The following is a 24,253-nucleotide window of genomic DNA, read 5'->3' as shown; positions in this document are numbered from 1 at the left end:
AAAACGAGTACTTCCGACAAACTTACTCAATCTTGTAGTTTTTCGAGGGTTGAATTTTTTTTACATGGTACTCCTTCTTAATGGAAATTGTTCTCGACGATGTATTAGATATGTACTTACTTATTTAGTTATTAAAAAAATTGTCCTCTGGATTGAACCATACGGAGTCGCATCACTCAATATGAGTAGGTCGCTAGCGTTATATTCTTAATGGACGGACGCTGCTGAATTCAAGAATTTAGTTGTAATCACATATTATTTTTGTACTCGATTTAAATCTCCCTCTACATCTCATGGGTGTATACGGATGTTAAGGTTAAATCCTGTCGTGATACGACCAGGAATAAAATATGTTTTCCGTTTTCAAGAATATGGTGACCGTTAATCCAAGGAGCCATGAAAATCTCGCTTTGTATCAATAGTCACGACATCAATAATCTTAATAAAGTGACAAATGGTTTGTCTCAATGATTGTGTCGTCTTGGAACGAGTCACATTATTATCAAGCGAACGGATAATAGGGCATGTGCTGAGATTCAAGAACGTGTTAAGTAGTGCTGTTTGGCAGTATTGATCATTTTACAAATAATTTGTATGTATTTTCAAAATAGGCTACAAGGTCTTGTAGCTGTTGATCGTGAAAACATCAAGAGAAAAGGCGGCCTTTACAAAAAATAAAGTGTCAGAGTTCAGACTAATTTACTTTGATTGTCTTGTTGCTACTGCAAGCATAATATATACCGTGCTCTTTGATGTTGTTCACATCTAATTAATATAAATTTATCAAACTCGTAAATATGAAGGAAGAATAGAATAGAAGGTCAGAAGCTATGCCAAAACATTCCAAATAATACTTAGTATTTTCTTTGACTAAAATAATAATAAACTTCTTTGGTTGCTATGTATATAAACTAAGGATTTTGTACGGTTGCTATGTTAATTGTTGACCTGTCGCTATTCACATAAAATCGATTATATAAAATACTTTAATTTAATATTTATTTCAGATATTGTTAGATATTGTATAAAGTAAACTCCAAATTCTTAACAACAAAATGAGTGAACAACGAAAAAACCCGAGTTATATGGCTCAACTATTGGAAAAATTAGGATGGGATCAAGGCATCAGAATTCCATTAGCCAATCCCGGAAATCAAGAATTAGAGACTATTCTTATAAACAGGTAAAATAAATTAGTTAACAATTTTACTATTAATTATTGTGCTGATAGGTCCTGTGATGACAACTAATGACAAAAGTGTTTACTTGTGATAGTATTAATTCTCTGTGTCCTGATTATATTATTCTATTTTGGATTTGGATATCAATATTTGCTAAAATGAAAATTTCAGGCAAAATGAAATTCAGCAGCTTAAAGAATCATTTATACTACAGCAACAAAAAAGAGAGGATCTTAATAAGTATAAGGAGTTTGTGCACTCTGAATATCAAGAGAATACTGTATGTTATAAAATTGATATTTCTTGGCAACAAATGTCAGTGAACATTATAAAAGTCTTTAACATTGATTTTGTATTTCACAGCGCCTCCTATTTGCTCACAAGCAGCAGCTGGAGCAGGAAGTTAAACTACGGCAGTTGGCTTGTAGTGAAACAGATGGACTTGATCGAGGAGTTATTGACTGTCAGAAACAATGCAAGGACATAGGAACTAGAGTTGATAGATTACAAAGTAAATACCTATATTTGACCATAATTATAAATAAATTTTAGTCAAATTTAAAGTACATCTTTAGAATTTATATTTAAATGTGTATTTTAATGTGATAAACTCTAAAACATATCAATATATCTGAACGTGAATGAATCCATAGTTCTAATGAATTCAAAAGACTTTCTCTTTCTTGTACCTGAGTACCAAATATTCCTTTAGTCTGGGCATAATGTTAACCTGTCAATATCTCTATGTAATGTAATTGCTCATTTAAATTTCAGTAAACATTGCTCGTCTGCTAAAAAAGGCTGATACATTGAAATCTGAGGTGTGTGGTGAACGTGGAGCCTTGCAGGAATGGAGAGCTGCTCTAGAGAGAAATTCTGGTGACATCACAGCTATAGAGCAGTTTACAAGACAAGACTTATCTAAGGCTAAAGTATGTAAATATATATATAATTATAATCTATATATAAATCTACAGTGGTTTTCACGGATGTTCTGTTATAACTACTGAACCATGCATCCGATTGACTTGAAACTTGGTATTCATATAGAAAATACATGTACTTAATGGATAGGCTAATATTTATATGAGTGTTGGACTCCTTACACCAGTTGCGGGGGCGTTAATGATGAAAATCTTGGTGGGGGAGAGAAATAATAATGTTAATTTTAAATGGCCAGCAAAGCAGAAGGGTACGGCTAGTCACTAATAAAAATAATATAATAAATAGAAAAAATTGCTAATACAAAAATGATAGAATAAAGAGGAAAAAAAAACAGCTGCTGGTTATACAAAGCTAAAAATTAAAAAAACACTTTACAGGCATTAGAAAATAAACGACAGAAACTGAAAGTGGAACATGATCGCATGCATGAGCGTATTAACCAACTTGTATCAAATTTAAATGCCGAGGAGAGGGCTTGTGATAGGATCTCAATTCAGGTATATTTAATGTAATAAGATTTTTTAATAATCAAATCATATCTGGCTACGGCCATAAGGTAATTAAAGAAGAAGATCTGTTAACTTGTATGCACAAATGTTTCTTCCCACAGGTGCTATAGATCCACACTTAAATCTAGTGTTATTCTGTTATAAAATAAATATCATTGCTTATATTATTTTCATTTCCAAAAAGGTACCAACAGTGTTTTGGGATGCAAGTTCATCTACTACTAATGTACATATCAAGTGATTTTTTGTAAGGTAATGGAAGGTATGGAGCAAAGAAAACAAATGATGATTATGTGGAGAGGTGCTGTTGATAATCTGAGGCAGCGTGACACTGACATAAGACACATCAGGGAGGTAATTAAAATAACACATATTAGACAGAATGTTAACTTTTTTTTATTGTTATGTAGGCAGACATGCATACCGCCTACCTGGTGGTGAATGGTTACCGTCACAATGACTTAGCAAGGCCAGGGGCCGAGCCAAGTAAACTATTTGTGTTATAATTCAACATAGGTAAATGAAAGTTATTACTATATATAATGTATAGGTATTGTTACATTTAATCTGAATGAGAACCAAGATATGTCTGTTAAACTGTGGAAAGAAAATGTTGCAAAGTTTTCCTGCTACAGCGGTGAAATATGTTCCTTCAGATGTTTGTGTTGAATATTAAATCTTAGGGTGTCGACACACAATTTGTGCGGCGTGTGCCACCAGGTTAACTTATTCATAATATGTGATGTGCCTCGGTTTCATTTCCAAATGTTTCGATCACTTTACAGTTTTCATCGGCAACCACGAAAATTACGATAGTAATAAACGCGGTATTAAAATGTATAAGTAGTTTTTATTAAAATTCATAATGCTTGAGCAGCAAGTCCATCTGTCCATTCAATATCGCTCATCTTTTTTTTTTTATTGCTTCGATGGGTGGACAAGCTCACAGCCCACCTGGTGTGAAGTGATTACTGGAGCCCATAGACATCTACAACGTAAATGCGCCATCCACCTTGAGATATAAGTTCTAAGGTCTCAAGTATAGTTACAACGGCTGCCCCACTCTTCAAACCGAAACGCATTACTACTTCACGGCAGAAATAGGCGGGGTGGTGGTACATACCCGTGCGGACTCACAACACGTCCTACCACCAGTAAACCATCTTTACATTATATTATTATTATCATCTTGATAATCTTCAAACAGAACTGCGAGGGTCAATGACCTACCGACATTACGTTAAGCGTGTTGTTTTAACCAAACTTATCGTCTTGAAGGATTACGCGGTGTTAGAGGCGGAAGCGAACAAAATTGCGGAGCAGTGTCGCGAGCAGCAGGCGTTCTGTGACCAGCAACGCGGCAACAACGGGGACGCGCAGCGAGACAACCTCGCACTCGCCCAGCGGCTCAGCCACACGCGCCTCGCTCAGCAGCAGCTCGCCGAGCAGAACGCGACCTCGGACAGTGAGGTAAGGTTGTAAATTGAATAACAAGTAAACGTTACATGTGACGTTTTAAATCTAGATCGAAGTAACCTGAAAATGAGTAAATCAATTTTAGGTTAGGATATTTTTTTATTGCTCAGATGGGGGAATGAGCTCACAACCCACCTGGTGTTGAGTGGTTACCGGAGGCCGTAAATTACATTACATAGTAAATACCGCCATCAACTTTGAGATAGGTCGGAAGTTTCCGTTTTTTCAGTACAACGGCTGCCCCGCCCTTCACACAGAAACGCATTACTGTTTCACAGCAGAAATAGGTAGGGTGGTGGTACCTACCCGTACGGACTCACAAGAGGTCCTTCAACCAGTAATTATGCAAATTATAGTTTTGCGGGTTTGTTACATAACATTAGAAAAATCGGTACCTACCTGCGGGATTCGAACACTGTTGTATCGCTTGATACGACTGCACCGCGCGGCTTATCCTTTAGGCCACGACGACTTCAACTCATGCTCGCCCTCCAGTCGGATCTGATGAATGTGACAATTTGAACTTTGAGGCTTTTGTTTCTAGAACCTTTTCTTAGATTTCGAAGATTGGCGTTTATGACTTTTAGACGAGATAACGACAGAGTCTCAGAGAACAAATATTAAATTAGCCGTCGAAAAAGAGACTTAACTCTTTCAATAGAACTAATGAAGTGTTTCAAATTATTAAATTTCTAGTTGGTACATGATCAAGTACTCTTCTTACCTAGTAAAGTTAATGTTATTGATTTGCATTGTTTTACCCAAATTCCAGGCGCAGAGTCTCCAGCGTGAGCTGGCGAACTTGAGAGTAGTCCTGGAGAAGCTTCACATGGAGAACCGGCAGATAATGGATGAGCAACATCGCAAAGACTTGGCCATTCAATCTATCAACAGCAAGGTAAATAAATGAACTTGTTCATACTATTTTTAATAAATAATAATAAAAACAAATGTTCATAAAATACTTGCCGCAAAATTTCTCCGATTCTTCTTACATTCGAATATGTTATTATTATAATACAACTAATTAATCGTATTGTAATAATTACAGATTAGTGATCTTAAAGAAAAATTAACGGAGTCTCTCGATAAATCGAAATCGTCAGAGAAACGAGCCAAAGAACTAGAAGATATGTTGAACGTAAGTGTACTTGGTATAAGTAGAAGATATGTTGAACGTAAGTGTACTTGGTATAAGTTTTTATTTATTTATTATCTCAAAAATTCGTTACTGCAGTGTACGTCAATGTCATAATGATAAAAATTCTCATTAGAAAATCTCTAAATACAATGCGTTAAAATTTGTAGCCCTTTGGAATGCTTTTAGTTTTCTAAATAATGATGACGCTTAAAACATATGATCTCTTAAATAAACCTTAATGAATACGGTATGATTATGCTCATCATGCGGATTGAGATTAGGACTAGCAGACAACCGGTCTTCAGTTCTACTGAAGTCTGAAACTATTATATCTAACTACGCTTGGGCTTAGCGCTTGGGTAAATCGAGATTTATACCCAGTTCTGATAGATTCTGCCTAGTAGCCTAAGGGGCTATTCTAGTTACGCACTGGCTGGTTGGTGAGGTTGGATCTCAGTCTCAGAGAGTTGCTAACACTGGTCGTAGCAATAGAAGTGCTTCGTAAAATCTACCACCTGATCGGAATCGCAACCCACTGAGAAGATCCGGCGAGAAACTCAGTGGGTTACTCTAGCCATGTTGTACGCTATAGACTTATTAAAAAACTTCAGCCAAGTTTTAAGTATAAATAATCAAATGCCACCAACCAACCAAGACAGGTTCCATTTTTTTTTTATTCTAACAAAATTAATTACCATACTGTGTTTATTAAGTGTTACGTACATTATAAATATTTACATAGTGAAGTGTTTGTATGTGAGATTTATATAATTATTCACCAGGCCACGAATGAAGTATGTCTGTTGTAGGAAGAAGAACGTTATGCAAGTCAGCTAACTGCGAATCAGCAACGTGCCATGCATTGCTCTTTTGTGGAGCAACAAAAGTTTCTGACGCTCAAAAACGAAGAGAAACTCTTCCACATGCATTTGAAAGGTAAACTACAGGGTGTTGTTTATTGCTTCGGAAGGCTAGATACCAAACTATATAACTGCGAACTATATACTACCAAACCTGTATATAACCAAACTATATACTATATAAACTTAAAATAAATGATATACATATGTACTTTTGTTCTAAATTTAATTGATTGCATGATTGTGGTGCCTGGACAAGGTATCAATTACCAAGTAGCTTTATGTTTATGTCAGCAACTTGTCTGTGCCTCTGGCATTGCTGTTGTCCATGAGTGACTGTTGTTACTTAGCACCAGGTGAGTCGTATCTTACTTCTAAAGCAAAAAATACTTGAGGGAATCTCCAATGTTTTTGCATTTAGGGCTGTATGCCCATTTTAAATGTCAAACTCTTTGCCCACTGCCACCAATAATAAAAAACGTATCTCATGTATCTTGTACGATAGTGAAAGTTTATATTTTGTGTGAACACACATTTTGCTACTTAAAGATTGAGTCAGTGAATATTTGTAAAACGTTAGAGGGCAACTTGATGGACACTATTGTTTCAAACTCGATTTATTTTAGCGTCGAAAGCAATCTTGAGCAAACTGGAGACGAAACAACGGAACCTCTTGAAGACTCTACAGAGCCAAAAGGAGTCTCTGTACGCTATTGTAAGAATGAATTTTGTTCGTTCTTTTATGAAATATGTTTTTTTTTTAATTTGCTTCACACGACCAGACTTGTTTACGGTCAACCGCGTATGAATAGTTTCCAGTTTTGTTTACTTGAGATATTATATGAAGGTGCACGAAAATATGTAGATACACTACAATCCAGTGAGATTCTTGGCTAAAGAAGGTTTTTTGGTGGGATAACTTCTATGGAAACGTTGTCATTTGAATGTCAATCGAAAAGCCATACTAAAAAGAGACATACAAGTCGTCTATAGAATTTAGCCTATGAGAGAACGAGATAGGATATTTCTGAAGGTTTCATTTTACAGCGTGTGAATTGCACGCATGTTTTTTATTGCTCGTGATAGGTAAATGATTTTTACGATCAACATTAAGTGGTAGTCTGAGTTCAGAGGATCACAATTTGATAACCGCCGCCCATCATGAAGTATGAGGTCGAAGCCACATTAAACAGTTTTTCGTTTAAACCTACATACCTACCTACATATGTTGTACCTACCTATGTAGTACCTACATATGTTGTGTATTTCTATCTGCTATCCGAAAATACTTTAAATATTTTAAACTAGCTGAATTGGCACACTTCGCGTAGTGCCTCAATCGATAAATAAAAGACCTAATCTTTTGTATAAAATAAACTTAAAACAAACAAAAGGAAAAACAAAATTGTTATTTTTATTTAATTCCGAGGATTTTCATGTTTATCTACCTTTTGAACCTTCTCTGGACTTCCACAAATAATTTAAGAACAAAATTAGCCAAATCGATCCAGTCGTTCTCGAATTTTAGGGAGACTAACGAACAGCAATTTATTTATTTGTATTTATAGCATTGTTTGATTTTAGTGTTATCAAGTGGAGACATTGGGTGCTCGTGTCTCGCACATGGAGGGGGCGCAGGCCGAGAGGGAGTGCTCCGCTGAATTAATGGAGAGAGAGAATAGGTTAGATAGGCGATTCGTTCTGGAATTTTCCAAACGACCCTTGAAGAAAGTTTTGAAAAATAACTTGTCATTTTAGATTAAAAGACGTGTGCTCTCGGCACGCGGCCCGCGTGGCGCTGCTGGAGCGGCACTCCGCGAGGCTGCACGACGACATGCGGCGGCTGGCCAAGGATCTCGAGGCACAGAGCGTGGAACACGTTAAACTGGTACACTGCAATCTTTACACAAATGTTAATTAAAAAAAAACGTGGCTGTGTTTATAAATTGATCTTGTTCGATTCTTGTTAACCATTTAAATGCATTATTTTTTAAGTGAAACTTCTAATGCGACTTACAACAAGGTTGCGTTAAACTTTTAACGCTATCATACTAGAAAGAGACAAAGCGAGAGTGAATGCGTGATACTTGTGTACGCGTACGCGTAGTATACCTACCTGTTACAGGCCAGGGCGAACGTTAGCAACGGGTAGCGTCCAATATTTTAATGAAGTATTTAAAAAAAAAAAATCTCTTACACAGGATTCCCTATTACAAGAGCAATCAGATTTAAGGATGAAAAACGAAGAAAACCACAATACTAAACATAAAAAAGAACCGTTTTTTATATATTTAAATTTAATTGCAGATGTTTTCGTGAATGTTTATTGCTGGTCGTTTATCGTTAACCTGTCATCTGGCGTCCACAGCAAAGTCGTCTGAAAACATCGGTGCTGAACGTTGAGGGCGGCGAGAAGGAGCTGCGCGAGGCCCGCGAGGCGTGGCGTCGCGCGCGCGTGGAGGACGCGCTGCTGCGGCTGCGGGGCGCGCACGCCGCACGCGCGCTCGCCGCCGCCGACGGCGCCGCCTACTCGCTCGACCGACAGCGCCTGCAGCTGCACGCGGTCAGTGCGCCGTACACATGTCGTCTTCTCGCATAAAAACTCGCATAAAAACAAACCTGTAGGTCCTTGTCCCTGTGGTAGGACCTTTTGTGAGCCCGCGCGGATAGGTACCACCGCCCTGCCTATTTCTGCCGTGAAACAGTAATGCGTTTGGGTTTGAAGGGTGGGGCAGCCGTTGTAACTATACTGAGACCTTAGAACTCATATCTCAAGGGGGGTGGCGGCATTTTTGTTGTAAATGTCTGTGGGCTTCAGAAAATTATTCGATACAGTAGAAAGGATTTTAATTTTTAATTTACGATCATCATCATCATCATCAGCCTTTATCTGCCCACTGCTGGACATAGGCCTTCCCCAATGCCTTCCACATAATGCGGTCCTCCGCCTTCCGCATCCAACGACTTCCTGCCGTGCGCACTAAGTCGTCGGTCCACCTGGTTGGAGGTCGCCCCACGCTCCTGGTACCCAGGTTTTTATTGGTGGTAGGACCTCTTGTGAGTCCGCGCGGGTAGGTACCACCACCCTGCCTATTTCTGCCGTGAAGCAGTAATGCGTTTCGGTTTGAAGGGTGGGGCAGCCGTTGTAACTCTACTTGAGACCTTAGAACTTATATTTCAAGGTGGGTGGCGCATTTACGTTGTGGATGTCTATGGGCTCCAGTAACCACTTAACACCAGGTGGGCTGTGAGCTCGTCCACCCATCTAAGCAATAAAAAAAAAAACCATCCGTGGCCTCCATTCGAGGACTTTCCTCCCCCACCTGACGTCGCTGGCTCGACAGATGTGACCGGCCCATTGCCACTTCAGCCTGCTAACTTTGAGAGCTATGTCGTCGACTTTGGCTCTCCATCGAATTTCTTCGTTCCGGATTTTGTCCCTTAGAGAAATACCGAGCATAGCTCTCTCCATCGCCCGCTGTGCGACTCTTAACTTATGGGCCAGCCCTGCCGTCAGTGTCCAGGTTTCCGCGCCGTATGTCATCGCGGGGAGAACGCACTGGTTAAAGACTTTTGTCTTCAGGCATTGAGGAATTTGTGAGGCGGGGATTGCACGAATTTTCCCAAATGCCGACGAACCCAGTCGTATGCGTCTCTCAATCTCTGTATTGAAGTTACCCCGGTCAAGCTGGATAGCCTGACCGAGGTAGACAAAGTCTTTTACCTCTTCAATGACTGCATTCGAGATGGTAACTTGGCCCTGGACGATTTGATCATTGAACATGACTTTCGTCTTGTCAAGGTTCATCGTTGAGATCATCGTCAGGAGATCGTTGAGCATACGACTGAGGTCCTCCAGCGATTCCGACATTATGACTATGTCACGCCTCACCATCCTCCGGACGTCCTTATTTAAGATTGCGTACTCTGCTGTCGCTCTTACGAATGGAGTGGCTTCTCGTCGTTTCCTCATTAATGCCAGAGTCTCAGGGTTTAGCTTGGCTTCACGAACTCTCCGCGGTGATCCAAAGTATCTTCCGCCAACTTCACGTAGTGTCGCCGTCGTGTTCTCCACCACGTCGTTCACGTCCTCAGTGGGATCCAGCAGACTAAATCGATTTTGAAGTTCCAATTGGAATTTTTCGGAAACTTGTATGATTTGGAGAAGAGACGGACGCAGAGTCGATCTCATCAACCGGGTTCTTTCAAGCCTTCTGTCGATATTTAGGGTTCCTCAAATAAGTCGGTGGTCACTGCCAGCACTAAACCTGTTGACCACTGAGACATCCGTAAATATTCGCTTCTTATCCGCCATGATGAAATCGATCTCGTTCCGTGTCACTTTGTCGGCACTTTGCCAAGTCCCTCTCCTTTGGGGCTTCTTTTTGAAAAACGAGTTTATCAAATAGAGGCCCTCCATCTGCAGAAAATTGAGAAGCATGTGGTTTCTCGACCCCAAACCATACCGTCCGATTATGGATTCGTCTTTCCCTTGTTTGACTCCCACTTTGGCGTTGAAGTCGCCAACTACAACGGTGAAGTAGGTCTTGGTGGTGTTATGAATGGCCTTAGAGATGTCTTCATATAAGGCCTCAACCTCACAATCAGGGTGTGTCACCGTTGGTGCATACACTTGCACGACCTTGAGTAAATATATCTCGTGAGATTTTAACTACAATGTACACCACCCGCACCGACACAATCGATAGCTCCACGACGTTGTTAGCGATGGCTTTGTGAACGATGAACCCAACACCACCCCGAGAGAGCTGGTCTCCTTCGCAGTAGTAGAAGAGGTTTCCAGACTCGAGGATGACGGTGTCCTCGCCCTCTCTACGGACCTCCGAAAGTCCAAGGATATGCCATTTAATGGATTTCAATTCTACTTCCAGCTCTTCCACATCCTCATCTCGCTTCAAAGTCCGGATGTTAAACGTGCCAATGGTCAGTTGTTTATGGTAGCCTGCCGACCGGGGATTCTTCGCACCCCTTGCCCTATCGTTACCGTGACCGCCACCGTGGCCAGGAATAGTAGAGCTGCCGGGTACTGGGGGCCGTAGCATTTTGTGTTCTGTCGTTGGGAAAAGTTTGTGCCCTTAAGTCACCACGCTGGGCATGCGGGTTAGCGACTAGGAAGTACTAGGATACTACTTTGTAAATATTTTTAAGAACAAAGTCGTTTTTTATTATTTTTAAATGTAATTACATAACTAAATTTAATAATTAATATTAGAATTTGTACTATCGCAGGCAATGAACGAGCGACTGGTCGAGATCAGGGCGCGGCAGGACATGTTCAATGTTCAGAAACGTGCTCTGTTCGAAGATTGCGGGAAGCTGCGCTCTGAGATACGCGAAAGAGAACAACGCATCGAACAACTTAAGAAAAGGTGTTGTTTTCGTCATTTTTTTTTTTGCCGACGCCGTGTTCGAAAAAAAAACAAACAATAATTATATATTAGACAAATATGTTCTGTTATATGAAAAATTGAGCGGAATGAAATGATTTATTTGACATTGTTTTCAATTGGAACAGATTTAAGTGAGGAGATGGGATGAGATGTATGGATGTCCCAGTAAAATTGTGAGAGTGGACTAAAATTACGTTGGAGGTTTTAGAGGAACCAAAAAGCCATATCCAGCGAGCGACTTTATTTTGTTTTCCCATATTTGTGTACTTTCAAATGTTATGGCAAATGGTTAATAAGCCACCATAATTCCAAGTGAAGCAGCACTAAAATCACACAAGTTCGCTCGTCGCCTTTCTACCATAAACTCTATAAACTGGACCCTTAACCCTTTGAGCGCGAACCGTCGATAGATCAACGCCGTTAATGCTTATAAAGTGCGGAGAGCCGGAATATCGACTATTGCGCAGTTTGATTGTAGGTATTAGGTATCGAATCGTACGGACGTGTCTTAATGCGCGCACGTATAACCTTTTTAATAAGGTGATAACATTTATAAATAACCATTTAAAATTATTTTGCTGTCAATTTAGCATCGATTTTTGCATTCTTTTTAAGTTAAATTTTTTTTATAAAGTGTTTTTTTTTAATATTTAGGTATTTATGCCAAATAAGAGAAAATAAGTCCATCACTAAAAGGGTTAATGTACCGATGTTGTTCTGGCATCGGAATGATCATCATGAGCACATGTCTTTGTTTCAGATACGACATATTTATCGGTTCGCTCGGTAAAGACGAGTCCGGCGAGCAGCTCTCGGTCACGTTCTTTAAGATTAAGGTAATCCTGAGTCGAATTGGCGATGGCTTCACATTCTGTAATAAAAATGCTACTTTTTTTTCTTGACAATGATTAAAGCCGGTAGGTTTTAGTAGTGGCACATCTTGTAATATATTATGTTACTAACCAAGTCCGTCCACACTTTAATTGTATATAAGAATTCTTCTCTATTCGTATCGGATTGTCTTCGTTTTTTTTTTTTTGGAATATTGTGGGTTTTATCACAGTACAACTTCGATCAATCAAAACAATAAAAATGTTAGTTGAGGTTATGAATATGAATCATGAATATGACGTCGTTATGACATCTTTGAACGCGACTGTATCACCGTAGACTCTTTCACTTGATCTGATTTTTCATCAGTATAAAAAAATATATCAGTTGTTTCATCAAAAGCACCGAAAAAAAATTTTCAATGCATATTTTATAATACCATAAAACATTACACCGTTTTAACACTTAATTAAGTGGATTTAAGAATCTATCACATAAGAACACGCACGCTATCTATTCCGAACAAAATCAATCCGTATTTCCTTATTGGTGTAAATCAAGAAGGCCACAAAATAGATTTCGTTGTTTTACGAGCAAATAGCACGAATTGCTATGTTCGACTTCTTGCTTAATTTTTTTTTTATTTTTTTTATTGCCTTTGCAGGCAGACGATGATACGGCCCACCTGATGGTAAGTGGTCACCGTCGCTCATGGACGTCAGCAATGCCAGGGGCAGAGCCAAGCCGCTGCCTACCTTACCTGCTGCTTAGTGTCATACTAACAATCGGCTTCAGTCGGTGTCGTCAGCGTCAAAGTCGAGGGTATTTCGAATTAAGTATAGAAGGTCCTGCGTGCTTAATGCGAGTTTTTTAACGTTATCGATAGCGTAAAAGTTCATTCAAATTTGCATGGAGTTGTACTATTATATCTCTGTACTGAACCCTAAAATGCGGATACCCTCGAACCGCTGACTAGACGGTTCGAGGTAGAGACTTTAGAGGAGACCGGAGAACAGTCAGTGAACTGTCTTAGAGTACGGGTGCGGCTAGCGGGGTTGCTCTGAGAGTGACATATATCATCTATATTGTATAAATCAAATAAAATATTTTTTTTTTTTTTTTGCTTAGATGGGTGGACGAGCTCACAGCCCACCTGGTGTTAAGTGGTTACTGGAGCCCATAGACATCTACAACGTAAATGCGCCACCCACCTTGAGATATAAGTTCTAAGGTCTCAGTATAATTACAACGGCTACCCCACCCTTCAAACCGAAACGCATTACTGCTTCACGGCAGAAATAGGCAGGGCGGTGGTACCTACCCGTGCGGACTCACAATAGGTCCTACCACCAGTAATTACGCAAATTATAGTTTTGCGGGTTTGATTTTTATTACACGATGTTATTCCTTCACCGTGGAAGTCAATCGTGAACATTTGTTAAGTACGTATTTCATTCGAAAAATTGGTACCCGCCTACGGGATTCGAACACCGGTGCATCGCAACAATCTTATCCTAAAAGTTTCCTTTTTTAAAACGACCTCAGAGTAAATTCCCATAGCAGAACGTTCGCCTACATTTGCCACTAGAGGTACTCTTCAAACTGTATACAAATTCGAGTTAACTTTTACGCTAACGAGAACGTTAAAAAATCCGTACTAAGCACACTGGTCACTGTCGGCCCATAACCGATCCTGTGGACAGAATGGAAAGCAGTCGACGTCGTACAAAACACGTTATTTCGGATCCTCCCGATCCACTAACGTCGTCCCGATCGTTTTCGTCGAACCCGTCGCAAGCGAGTAAATTAGCCCACAGACACAGCCCACTGAGTTTCTCGCCGGATCTTCTCAATGGGTTGCGTTTCCGATCCGGTGGTAGATTCTGCGAAGCACGGCTCTTGCTAGGGTTCGTGTTAGTAACGTCGTCAAGTTTGAGCCCCGTGAGCTCACCTACTAGTTAAGGTTACGCTGAAATAGCCTCTCAAGGCTATCAGCATAGGTAGGGAAAAAAACTGTCGGCCCCAGATGGCGGCGGCTCGCGCGGAGCTGCGGGAGCGCGGCGCGGCGCTGGACGCGGACGTGCGGCGCCGCGAGCGGGACGTTGCCGCGCTGGAGGCCGCGCTGCCGCTGCTGCACGCCGCGCATGCGCACTTCATGCGCCATCTTTCACCGCTCGACAGCGACGGTACACGCACACTCCTACGTATAACGACACTAGTATTTGTTTACGAAACCAAACACGTAACTATGTTTGTATGTTCGTGTATATTGCCTGAGGAGACACCGTGCTACGACTTTTAATAAAAAAAAAATTGCTTAGATAAGTGACAGACCTCAACAACGTAAATCCACGAACTAACATTGAGACATGAGCTCTAAATCTCACAGTAAAACAGCTGCCCCACCCTTCAAACGAAACACATTCCTGCTTCACGACAGAAGTAGGCAGAGCGGTGGTAATTACCCGTGCGGGCTCACAAGACACCACTACAAAGACAGACAGACCCAAGACTTTTTGCTCAACAAAGTAAAAAAATATTTTTTTATTACAGCCCCAGAAATTGAGGAACTGAATGATCTGTCGAAGAAATACTATGAAATGCGGGACGAACTAAAGTCTTTGAATGCGAGAATCGCGGACCTCGAGCCGAGCACCGCCGAGAGCGGCGCGCAGCTGACGGCGCTCATCGACAAGTACAACAAGCTTAATAATAAACTGTGAGGATTTTATAGTTAAATAATTTAATACACTCATATGTTACATATATCGTTTATTTCTCAAACGAACCGGTACAGCAAACAACTAGCTGCTTAACGTGAAGAAAGTAGAAAACGTTCACTCATTCATTCGGAATTTACGAACGAACGACTGAATGAACTGACGAATGACGAAATTTTGATCAAAGATTACCGTAACCGCTCTGAAGAGAATGGAATGATTAAATTAAGAGCAAATAAAAGCAATCCCAGGACGTGACGCCGCACTTGTCAGTCCAGTTGCCATGTTTGTGTGGGCTGCGAATCGATATCAATCCCGTCTTTACTTTTCAAAAGACGGGTATAGCTTGATTCAGATTAAATCAAGGTTTTGCCTTTATAACTTAAACGAGTCGGTTGCGTTTAGAATGTGCTGGAATTCATATCACCAAGTTAACCTCAAAAATCGAAGACTGTAATCTCGGCCTCAATATTGAAGAAAAAAAAATTAAATTCACATGAGCTTGTAGGTAGGAAAGAAACATATTTTCTTGATTCGTCTTATTCGAATTTCAAAGTTACCCCTTTAACTTGCAAATAAATGAATAATGTATTGAATGATTAGTTCTATTGTCACCACAACAACAGCCTAATAAACATAATGTCTCCTTGAATTTTTTTTATTATTTTAAAATTCAAGGTTTGTGTTTGTTCCATAACACGGGTTGCTGTACGTATTGAAAAAACATAACTATACAATTAAAAATGAGCTTTAACTTTATCGGAGAAAAGTAAAAAAAAAAATACTCTTTATTATAAACTTTTATAAAAGAAGAGTTTAAAATTCAAATGGAATTCAGTGTTTTAAAATAACTGAATTTTTCTTAATATTTGTATGCGCTGCTGATTGGGGCGTACACAACTTGAGATTTAGATAGGAAGAAATCACTGACAGTCAAAGAATATCCGTTTATTATATACTTCGCTAACAAGTAACTAATTCTATCTATCTATGTTGATGTGGTGAGTACCGCTGTATATGAGTGCTGAACGTGTACTGGCGCTTTATACTACGATTTGAGTAAGGCGATGTAAAAGTGCTGATGTGAATGCGCGCGTGCCCTGTAAGATACATGATTCGTACAATATTGTGTCTTCCCGATCCACTAACGGTGCTTCTAGGTACTTCAAGCACCGGTCACCGTTCTCGTCGAACCCGTCGCTTGCGACGAAGGGCTCGACGAGTAAATTAACTCTCAGACACAGCCCACTGAGTTTCTCGCCGGATCTTCTCAGTGGGTCGAGTTTCCGATCCGGTGGTAGATTCTGCGAAGCACGACTCTTGCTAGAGTTCGTGTTAGCATCGTCGTCAGGTTTGAGCCCCGTGAGCTCACCTACTAGTTAAGGTTCCGCTGGAATAGCCTCTCTAGGCTACCAGCTCAGGTAGGAAAAAAAAAAAATTTGTATCGAGCAGGCAAGTACTCGCACCCGACTAAAGGCAACTCCACATCGTATAACACCTACGTCATATCACCAAACGCTTTATACCGGCCAGTATTATTGTCAATTGTTGTATTTAAGTGCGTGAAGTTTTATATTGAATTTTATGCTACCTTCAAATTTATCTTATTGGTGATATAAACATTTTGACCCTAAAATACCGATTCAAAATGAACGAGTTTTACATAAACGTTTAACCCTTATTTTACCTCACCAAGGTGAAAATTTAAAAAAATCTTTCTTCAATGGACGCTTATAATATAAAAAGCATCAAATTTCATTTTTTTTTTAGTTTAAGCGAAGATAACTCGGTCAGTAAGGACAACTAATTACCGTAATCTCCGGACAGGAATGAGGTTGAGCAAGATTTAGAGATAGGCAGAGAGCGCATGCGCCGCCAGCAGGACCGTCTGCAGACCGCCCGCGAGGTCGTCAGACAGAACGCGAACCGCGCGCGGAAACTGATCGACAACGAGACGGACTGGCGCGTCTTCCAGGTGCTCTCCAGTTCTCATTGCGTACACTGACCTCATCACACACACATACCCAGGCACATAATAGTTATGATTAACAGTTTTAGAAGTTGTCGTGGCCTAAAAGATAAGACGTCAGGTGCATTCGTGTTGAGCAATACACCGGTGTTCTAATCCCGCAGGTGGGTGGTACCAATTTTTGTAATGAAATACGCACTCAACGAATATTCGCGATTGACTTCTACGGTGAAGGACTAACATCATGTAATAAATATTAAACCCGCAAAGTTATAATTTGCGTAATTACTGGTGGTAGGATCTCTTAAGCACTTAAGAAGCAGTAATGCGTTCCGGTTTGAAGGGTGGGGCAGCCGTTGCAACTATATTTGAGACTTAGAATTAATATCTCAGGGCGAGTGGCGCATTTAGGTTGTAGATGTCTATGGGCTCCAGTAACCACTTAACACTGGGTGGAATGTGAGCTCGTCCATCCATCTAAGCAATAAAAAAAAAGTATTCACTTACACGGAAATCTTTTTTGATTCGTATTTCCTTAGGAAATTTTGGTGGGTATTTGTAAAAGTCTGTAAAGGATTGCTTACCGCGCAGATGTCGGTGTGGACCCGCGAGTGCACCGAGACGTGCGTGCGCGTGGTGCAGGCGGCGGCGGGCGCGGCCGCTCGGCCCCCCGCCCGCGCCCGCCTCGCCGCTGGCCTGCGACCGCTGCTGCACGCGGCCATCACGCCCGCGAGACTCCGGCGGGCCATAGACAGGTACTGCTCACCTATGCCGACCTGAGATTACACGTCCTTACTAATCACGTCCTTGCGGATCCATCAGATCCAATAACCTTTGCATTAGACGCCTTCAGCTCTAACACTAGGAGCAGGCTTAGGGACCCCGGTAACCGTACTCGTCGAACTCGACAAAGAGTTCGCCGTGCAACCTAACCCATATAATCAGCTCGCTGAGTTTCTCGCCGGATCTTCCCAGTGGGTCGCGATTCCGATCCGGTAGTAGGTTCATTCGCGAAGCAGCTGCTCTTGAGTTGTTAGGTCTCCTTCGGAGGCGCTCAAGCAGCTGTTAGCAAATCCCACCCCTCCTGGCTGAGCCTTTGCTCGTCCACCAGTCCTGGTGAAACTGGAAAGGCCTTCGGGCCACCATTAATCCTTCAATCCTTAAAAAAAGGTACCAAACTAAGGTACCAAAACTTGTTGCGGGCACCAACTAAATACCTTTTTTTTTTTAAATTAATACATGCTTAAGATGCTTTCTCAAACGAGAACTAACGGCGATAACTGCGTAACGGTAAAGTAGTATAGTAAGCGGCACGTAAGTTGGCAAGGTTTTGGTGTAGTGGGGGTAATGTCGCGCATAGTGCACATTGCAACAAAAAAATGGTAAATTTTATTGCCCGCATATAATTTAATTTTATTTTATTAAATTTTTTATTTGCCATAATTTATTTTTAAACCTGTGTGTTTAGAAGAAAGTTAAAGAAAAGAGAGGAATTCGTGAAGTGTACTAGGTGTTATAAATAAAATACAATTAAAAGTTAAGAAGTTTATATTAAAAAATATACTTAATATTAAAAATTATTTGTCGCCGTCGTCACTATCATTTTCTAATAGAGCTACCACTTGAATTAAATTTATGGTAGCACCTGAGCTGGTGGAAGGAGTTGGCTCCCATCGTCGACATAACGAAGAGTCGCTGTCGTCACTGGCGGAAATAATAAAACGCTCAGTGACTGAATCGACTATATGGTCATTGGTATTTGGTCCTGGCATTTCAAACAAACGTAAAACAATAACACTCGTAACAAAAACTTAATATAAACAAAGGGTTCCTACAACTTTAGTAGGCGCATGTGTAACCGGGAGCGAACGGAACGTGTGCGGGAGGGGAGGATCGATTGACTCACCAATCGCGCGCTCGAAACAGTGCTACGTCTTTCCCCGCGCCCCGCTTGAGACCTAAAAAACAACTTCTGCGCATCTAGCGACTTTTGCCAAGTTACGTGCCGGGGACTTTAACAATGGAAGGGCGTGTTATACACAACAACGTCGTCCAACATTTCCGCATAGCAATCATGAGTTATAGTAACCGGCAAACTTCTTGAGCAAATGACCTTGACTGCGCAGAACCGAATTTTAGATCACTTTGATGGTGAGGGTGAGGCGCGACGGCAGGGGAAATCGTATCGAGCGCGTTATTGGTAGATCAGTCGAACCTTGCGCCCCGCACCGTGCCCTCGTTCCGCTTGCTCCCAAAAGTACGCTTGCGTACAGTGAAAAGTCTATCGTTATTAATCGTTAAGTTATTTGTTATAATTGCTTGTTGACTTTGTTGCCATTGCTATTTGTTGAGTGTTTGTTGATTTTTTATAAAAAATACACTATGCCGCGACAAACTGGTGTAGTATTCAAAAGAAAGGGTAGAAAAATTGTGTACGACGTATATTGCTTCATTATAAAACAGGGGAAGAATGATATGGAAAACGTAAAACAGACTTCGGAAGCAACAAAAACATCCGTGAGTACTGTTAGGTGCATTATTAACGAAGCTAAAGGCTCTGACTTGCTCGCCGTGTTTCGGACTCTGAGTAAGAAAAGATCAGGGAAGAAGAAAGTTACCGGAATGGATAGTTTCGTTCAATCTGTAATAAAAAGATGTAATCATAATAACTACATAACAAGCAGCTAAACTCCGTACCGTAGAAAGGCTTCGAAAAATTTAAAGAAGATATAAATTTTAATGGCTCGGTATGAAGTTTACGACGAATTATGAAAGAGCTAGGCTTCAGATGGAAAAAACAGAAAATAATCGGAAGCTGGTAATTGAAAAAAGTTACATTCGATTACTACGAATCGAATATCTTCAAAAAATAATTAATTATAGACAAAAAAGTAGACCGATACGACCGAGTTGTAAAGTACACCGATGATCCCTATGTCGACTCATCACGATGATAGCAACTCGGGTGATAAAAACAGTGATGATGATGGTCAAGATTATGATAAGGAAAAAAAAAAATTACAAATACCAGCTTCGCTTCAACTGAACCAAGACCTGGCAACAGCTTTAGTTTTGACTTAATAGAAGGAATATCTATTTTACCCCAAGATTAAATTATTACAATTATTAACCTATATTTTTTGTTGATGTTCTCATAAATATATAAATAAATACATATGTTGATTGTAATTATTTAATTGCATTATGACGCAGAGTAAATAATGTTTTTGCACGTGAGTGTACCATGCGCAAACTTACCCCCACTACGTCAACAAATGCTCAAGAAGTTTGCCGGCTATTATACGAGCTATAAGAATGGAACTGCAAATGATAAATTGTCACGACTGATACGGTTTCTGTAACCGATTATAATTTAGTTACTGGTAGTAAGTAAAAATAGCTATTCCTGTGTATATTCAAGTGAGATATATAATTAAGAGAATCTTCCTCTAAAATGTAGAACGAAATTGTATAAGTGAAACTTTCAGAAGTATTCTATTTCATTCTCTCGCGGGCTAAAACGCTCATAGACGTTTATCTATCTTCTTTTCTTTTTAGTGTTGTTTTTTTTTTGTTTTCGTCGAGTTACGGATCTTAAGCTTTCATGGAAAAATAAATTTGTCAATACTTTTAAACTGCATTAATTAATATATTCATTATAAAAGCCAGTAGACCGAATTCAAGACCGTGTCTATGTAGCATGTAGCATATTCACCAAAAATGATTTCACATTGTAGTTGAAATTTCAATGAAACTAAAATAAATACATTTACAGAATCATATCGGAACCAACGTCCGTCGCTAAAGAGTCACGTCTGGAAATAGAAGGTAAAGGGATTCATAATGGATACTGCGGTCAGAATTGAGTTTGGATAAGGTTGAGTGCGGTTTGTGTATCTCTGTGTAGGTTCTGTGCTGTCCAGCTCCTCGGAGTCCTCGCGCAGCGGCGTGAGTGTGGCCAGCGGGTACACGCGGCGCCTCTCCGCCTTCCGGACGAGTCTGGCGCCCCGGCTGCGCGAGCCCGCGGTGCGTACACCTCCCATGTAGCCTAGCTGTGCCGTGCGGCGGCGGAGCGTGGCCAGCGGGTACACGCGGCGCCTCCGCCTTCCGGAAGAGTCTGGCGCCCCGGCTGCGCGAGCCCGCGGTGCGTACACCTCCCATGTAGCCTAGCTGTGCCGTGCGGCGGCGGAGCGTGGCCAGCGGGTACACGCGGCGCCTCCGCCTTCCGGAAGAGTCTGGCGCCCCGGCTGCGCGAGCCCGCGGTGCGTACACCTCCCATGTAGCCTAGCTGTGCCGTGCGGCGGCGGAGCGTGGCCAGCGGGTACACGCGGCGCCTCCGCCTTCCGGAAGAGTCTGGCGCCCCGGCTGCGCGAGCCCGCGGTGCGTACACCTCCCATGTAGCCTAGCTGTGCCGTGCGGCGGCGGAGCGTGGCCAGCGGGTACACGCGGCGCCTCCGCCTTCCGGAAGAGTCTGGCGCCCCGGCTGCGCGAGCCCGCGATGCGTACACCTCCCATGTAGCCTAGCTGTGCCGTGCGGCGGCGGAGCGTGGCCAGCGGGTACACGCGGCGCCTCCGCCTTCCGGAAGAGTTTGGCGCCCCGGCTGCGCGAGCCCGCGATGCGTACACCTCCCATGTAGCCTAGCTGTGCCGTGCGGCGGCGGAGCGGGGCCAGCGGGTACTCGATTTTGCTGAAGATTAGCCCAGCATTATCTATATGTATGAAAGAGCGCTGTTCTTCATCAAAATTACTGTCCTCGTATATAATTATTTCCATTAGCTAAAACCAAACTAACAAATCAACTACTTACCAAAGAGATGCAAGAGCTGCTGTCTACTTACCGTAGCGAATTTTTTTTTTACTCGAACGTTTTGAAAATTAAGAAAATTATTTAATTTTCAGCTGGTCGACGAAATACCTGAACAAGGTAAGCGACTCCTCGTTTAATATAAAGCACACAAAATTATCATGTAAATTTTCGTATTGTCGTAACCCCATCGTTTATCACATCGACAGATGTGCGGATAACATTCAATGTTTACGTTACATTTGAATTTCAAAACGGTTCCCCGTCTGAACACGTTGTTATTGAGATGTGCAAACGCGATCCAGACGTGCTGCATTTCAATAAGCGAATTACGACATTAAATATAGAGCGATCGAAATTTACTGTGTCGCTGCAAACGAACAGATTTGTGTACCGATACAACTTGTTTTTCGCTGTTGACTTATTGTAGAACTTAAACGCGAGAACATCTTCGATACTCGGGAAAATATAAGTTAATATAAGATATACGATAGATACTATATTTGTCTATGATTTTTTTTTCTTAGATGGGTGGACGAGCTCATAGCCCACCTGGTGTCAAGTAGTTACTGGAGCCCATAGACATCCACAACGTAAATGCGCCACCCACCTTGAGATATAAGTTCTAAGGTCTCAAGTATAGTTACAACGGCTGCCCCACCCTTCAAACCGAAACGCATTACTGCTTCACGGCAGAAATAGGCAGGGTGGTGGTACCCGCCCGCGCGGACTCACAAGAGGTCCTACCACGAGTAATTACGCAAATTATAATTTTGCGGGTTTCATTTTTATTACACGATGTTATGCCTTCACCGTCGAAATCAATCGTGAACATACGTTGAGTACGTATTTCATTAGAAAAATTGGTACCCGCCTGCGGGATTCGAACACCTGTGTATCGCTCAACACGAATGCACTGGACGTCTTATCCGTTAGGCCACGACGACTTATGTAACTTGTATGTACTTTTAAGGAAAATGCGATGTACCTATAGCTTACCTAGTCGTGAGTGGAGACAGCGTACAGTGTGCAGCGAGATGAATCTGTGAATGAAATTATAAAGAATGAATGTTCATGTAATGAAGTTATAAAGTTCACGGAAGAGAATAATTCCCACATCCACACAATTAATTTTATATATATACATACATATATTGAAACTACTCACTTGCCATCTACAGTACGTTAATGGTACTATGACAGAAACCCCTAGAGAATAGGCATCAATGTACATACATACTTAATAACAAACGTTTGTTTTGCTATAACGCCAAAAATTACAAAACCTCTCCTTTTAAAATGTTTTTCATTGTTTGACGGTATTTAATTCAATAATTGGTTACTGACTGATACTTAAAAAAAAACAAAGCGGTAAGTAGGGGACGTATTTTAGATCACGTAACCTATTTTTCTGTGTTAAAAGAAAATGTATGTAGGTACGGTTACCGGTCGAAATTCTTTTGCATTGACTTTTTCGATAATTGTTTTCCGAGTACGTATATATTTTATATATCGACGCTTGAAAGGCAAACGTGACTAAGCGACAATGAACTTTATAGTAGACTAATTTAAAGTTGAAATACCTGAAAAAAATCTATTTCGACGAATCTAGCTGTTGGTTTGAAATTATTTTAATAGACCTAGAATATTTATTTTTTTCGCATCGAATATGGTTATTGCCTATCATTTATCTATAAAGCAGGTATTGGTCACGTTTGCCTTTCAAGCGTCGATATGTTTACTAGCACGACGTTCCACGGTGTCCCTGCGGGTGGTGACATTGGGAATGGAAGACTCTGTTGCAGCGGTTGCGCCAAGCCCATCCTCCACCAGATCGCAGAAGTCCTTGCGCTGATAACCTGTCAAAATTTTATATTTAAAGAAATAAATTATTAGATTTCTTAATTGAGCTGAAGTTGTTTTTTATCACTATTTGAATACAATTTCACATGTTTTTTTTAGTATTTAATTTATTTTGAAATAAATGTGTACAAGTTCCAAGGGGCTTTAAATTATTTATTTGCATTGGTTACTTACTACAGAGTAAATACCTTTTTTTTTGCCCGTGTAGGCAGACGAGCATTCGACCCACCTGATGGTGAGTGGTTACCGTCGCCCATGGACGTCAGCAATGCCAGGGATAGAGCCAAGGCGCTGCCTACCATTAGTATTTTTAAGTAAACCCTAATATTTTCTCCTTCCTGTTTTTAATAGATTCAACTAAGCGTTATTTTGATCTTCGGTAATCCTTATTACCAGGCGAGTCGTTAACTCGTCTATCTACGAGGCTACCACAAAAATATTGTGCTATTTCAACAACATCAATATCAAATTATCTGGACCCAATTACTTAATCGCCAGTGTGACGGATCATTCTTCTAAAGCTCTCGTTAAAAAGAGAAACT

General features: G+C 41.0%; 1 protein-coding gene across 3 annotated transcripts; it reads left to right on the top strand.

The window, feature by feature from the left end:
- The first annotated feature begins 585 nt into the window (after positions 1-585).
- LOC101739443 (coiled-coil domain-containing protein 39) lies at positions 586-23,849 on the top strand. 3 transcript variants are annotated; one of them, XM_038015770.2, is made up of 25 exons: positions 586-820; positions 1,008-1,183; positions 1,353-1,461; positions 1,545-1,692; positions 1,956-2,113; positions 2,504-2,623; positions 2,888-2,989; positions 3,914-4,105; positions 4,884-5,009; positions 5,163-5,252; positions 6,062-6,188; positions 6,739-6,827; positions 7,697-7,794; positions 7,871-8,000; positions 8,481-8,675; positions 11,363-11,502; positions 12,284-12,359; positions 14,381-14,540; positions 14,908-15,073; positions 16,902-17,049; positions 17,635-17,798; positions 20,819-20,871; positions 20,951-21,069; positions 21,944-21,968; positions 23,551-23,849. In XM_038015770.2, exons 2-25 carry the CDS (start codon positions 1,056-1,058, stop codon positions 23,742-23,744), a joined length of 3,057 nt encoding a protein of 1,018 aa, XP_037871698.1. In that variant the 5' UTR covers positions 586-820; positions 1,008-1,055; the 3' UTR covers positions 23,745-23,849. The 3 variants fall into 3 exon arrangements, with proteins under 3 accessions (XP_037871698.1, XP_004924626.2, XP_062528643.1); XM_004924569.5 differs by having other exon boundaries at positions 591-820; positions 23,594-23,849; XM_062672659.1 differs by lacking the exons at positions 17,635-17,798; positions 20,819-20,871; positions 20,951-21,069; positions 21,944-21,968; positions 23,551-23,849 and adding an exon at positions 17,127-17,147 and having other exon boundaries at positions 598-820.
- Positions 23,850-24,253: the final 404 nt, after the last annotated feature.

The sequence above is a fragment of the Bombyx mori genome, chromosome 15, assembly GCF_030269925.1.
Source record: "Bombyx mori chromosome 15, ASM3026992v2".
NCBI classification, from domain to species: Eukaryota; Metazoa; Arthropoda; class Insecta; order Lepidoptera; family Bombycidae; genus Bombyx; species Bombyx mori.
Note: the sequence above shows the minus strand (reverse complement) of the source record. Positions and strands in the feature narration are given on the sequence as shown.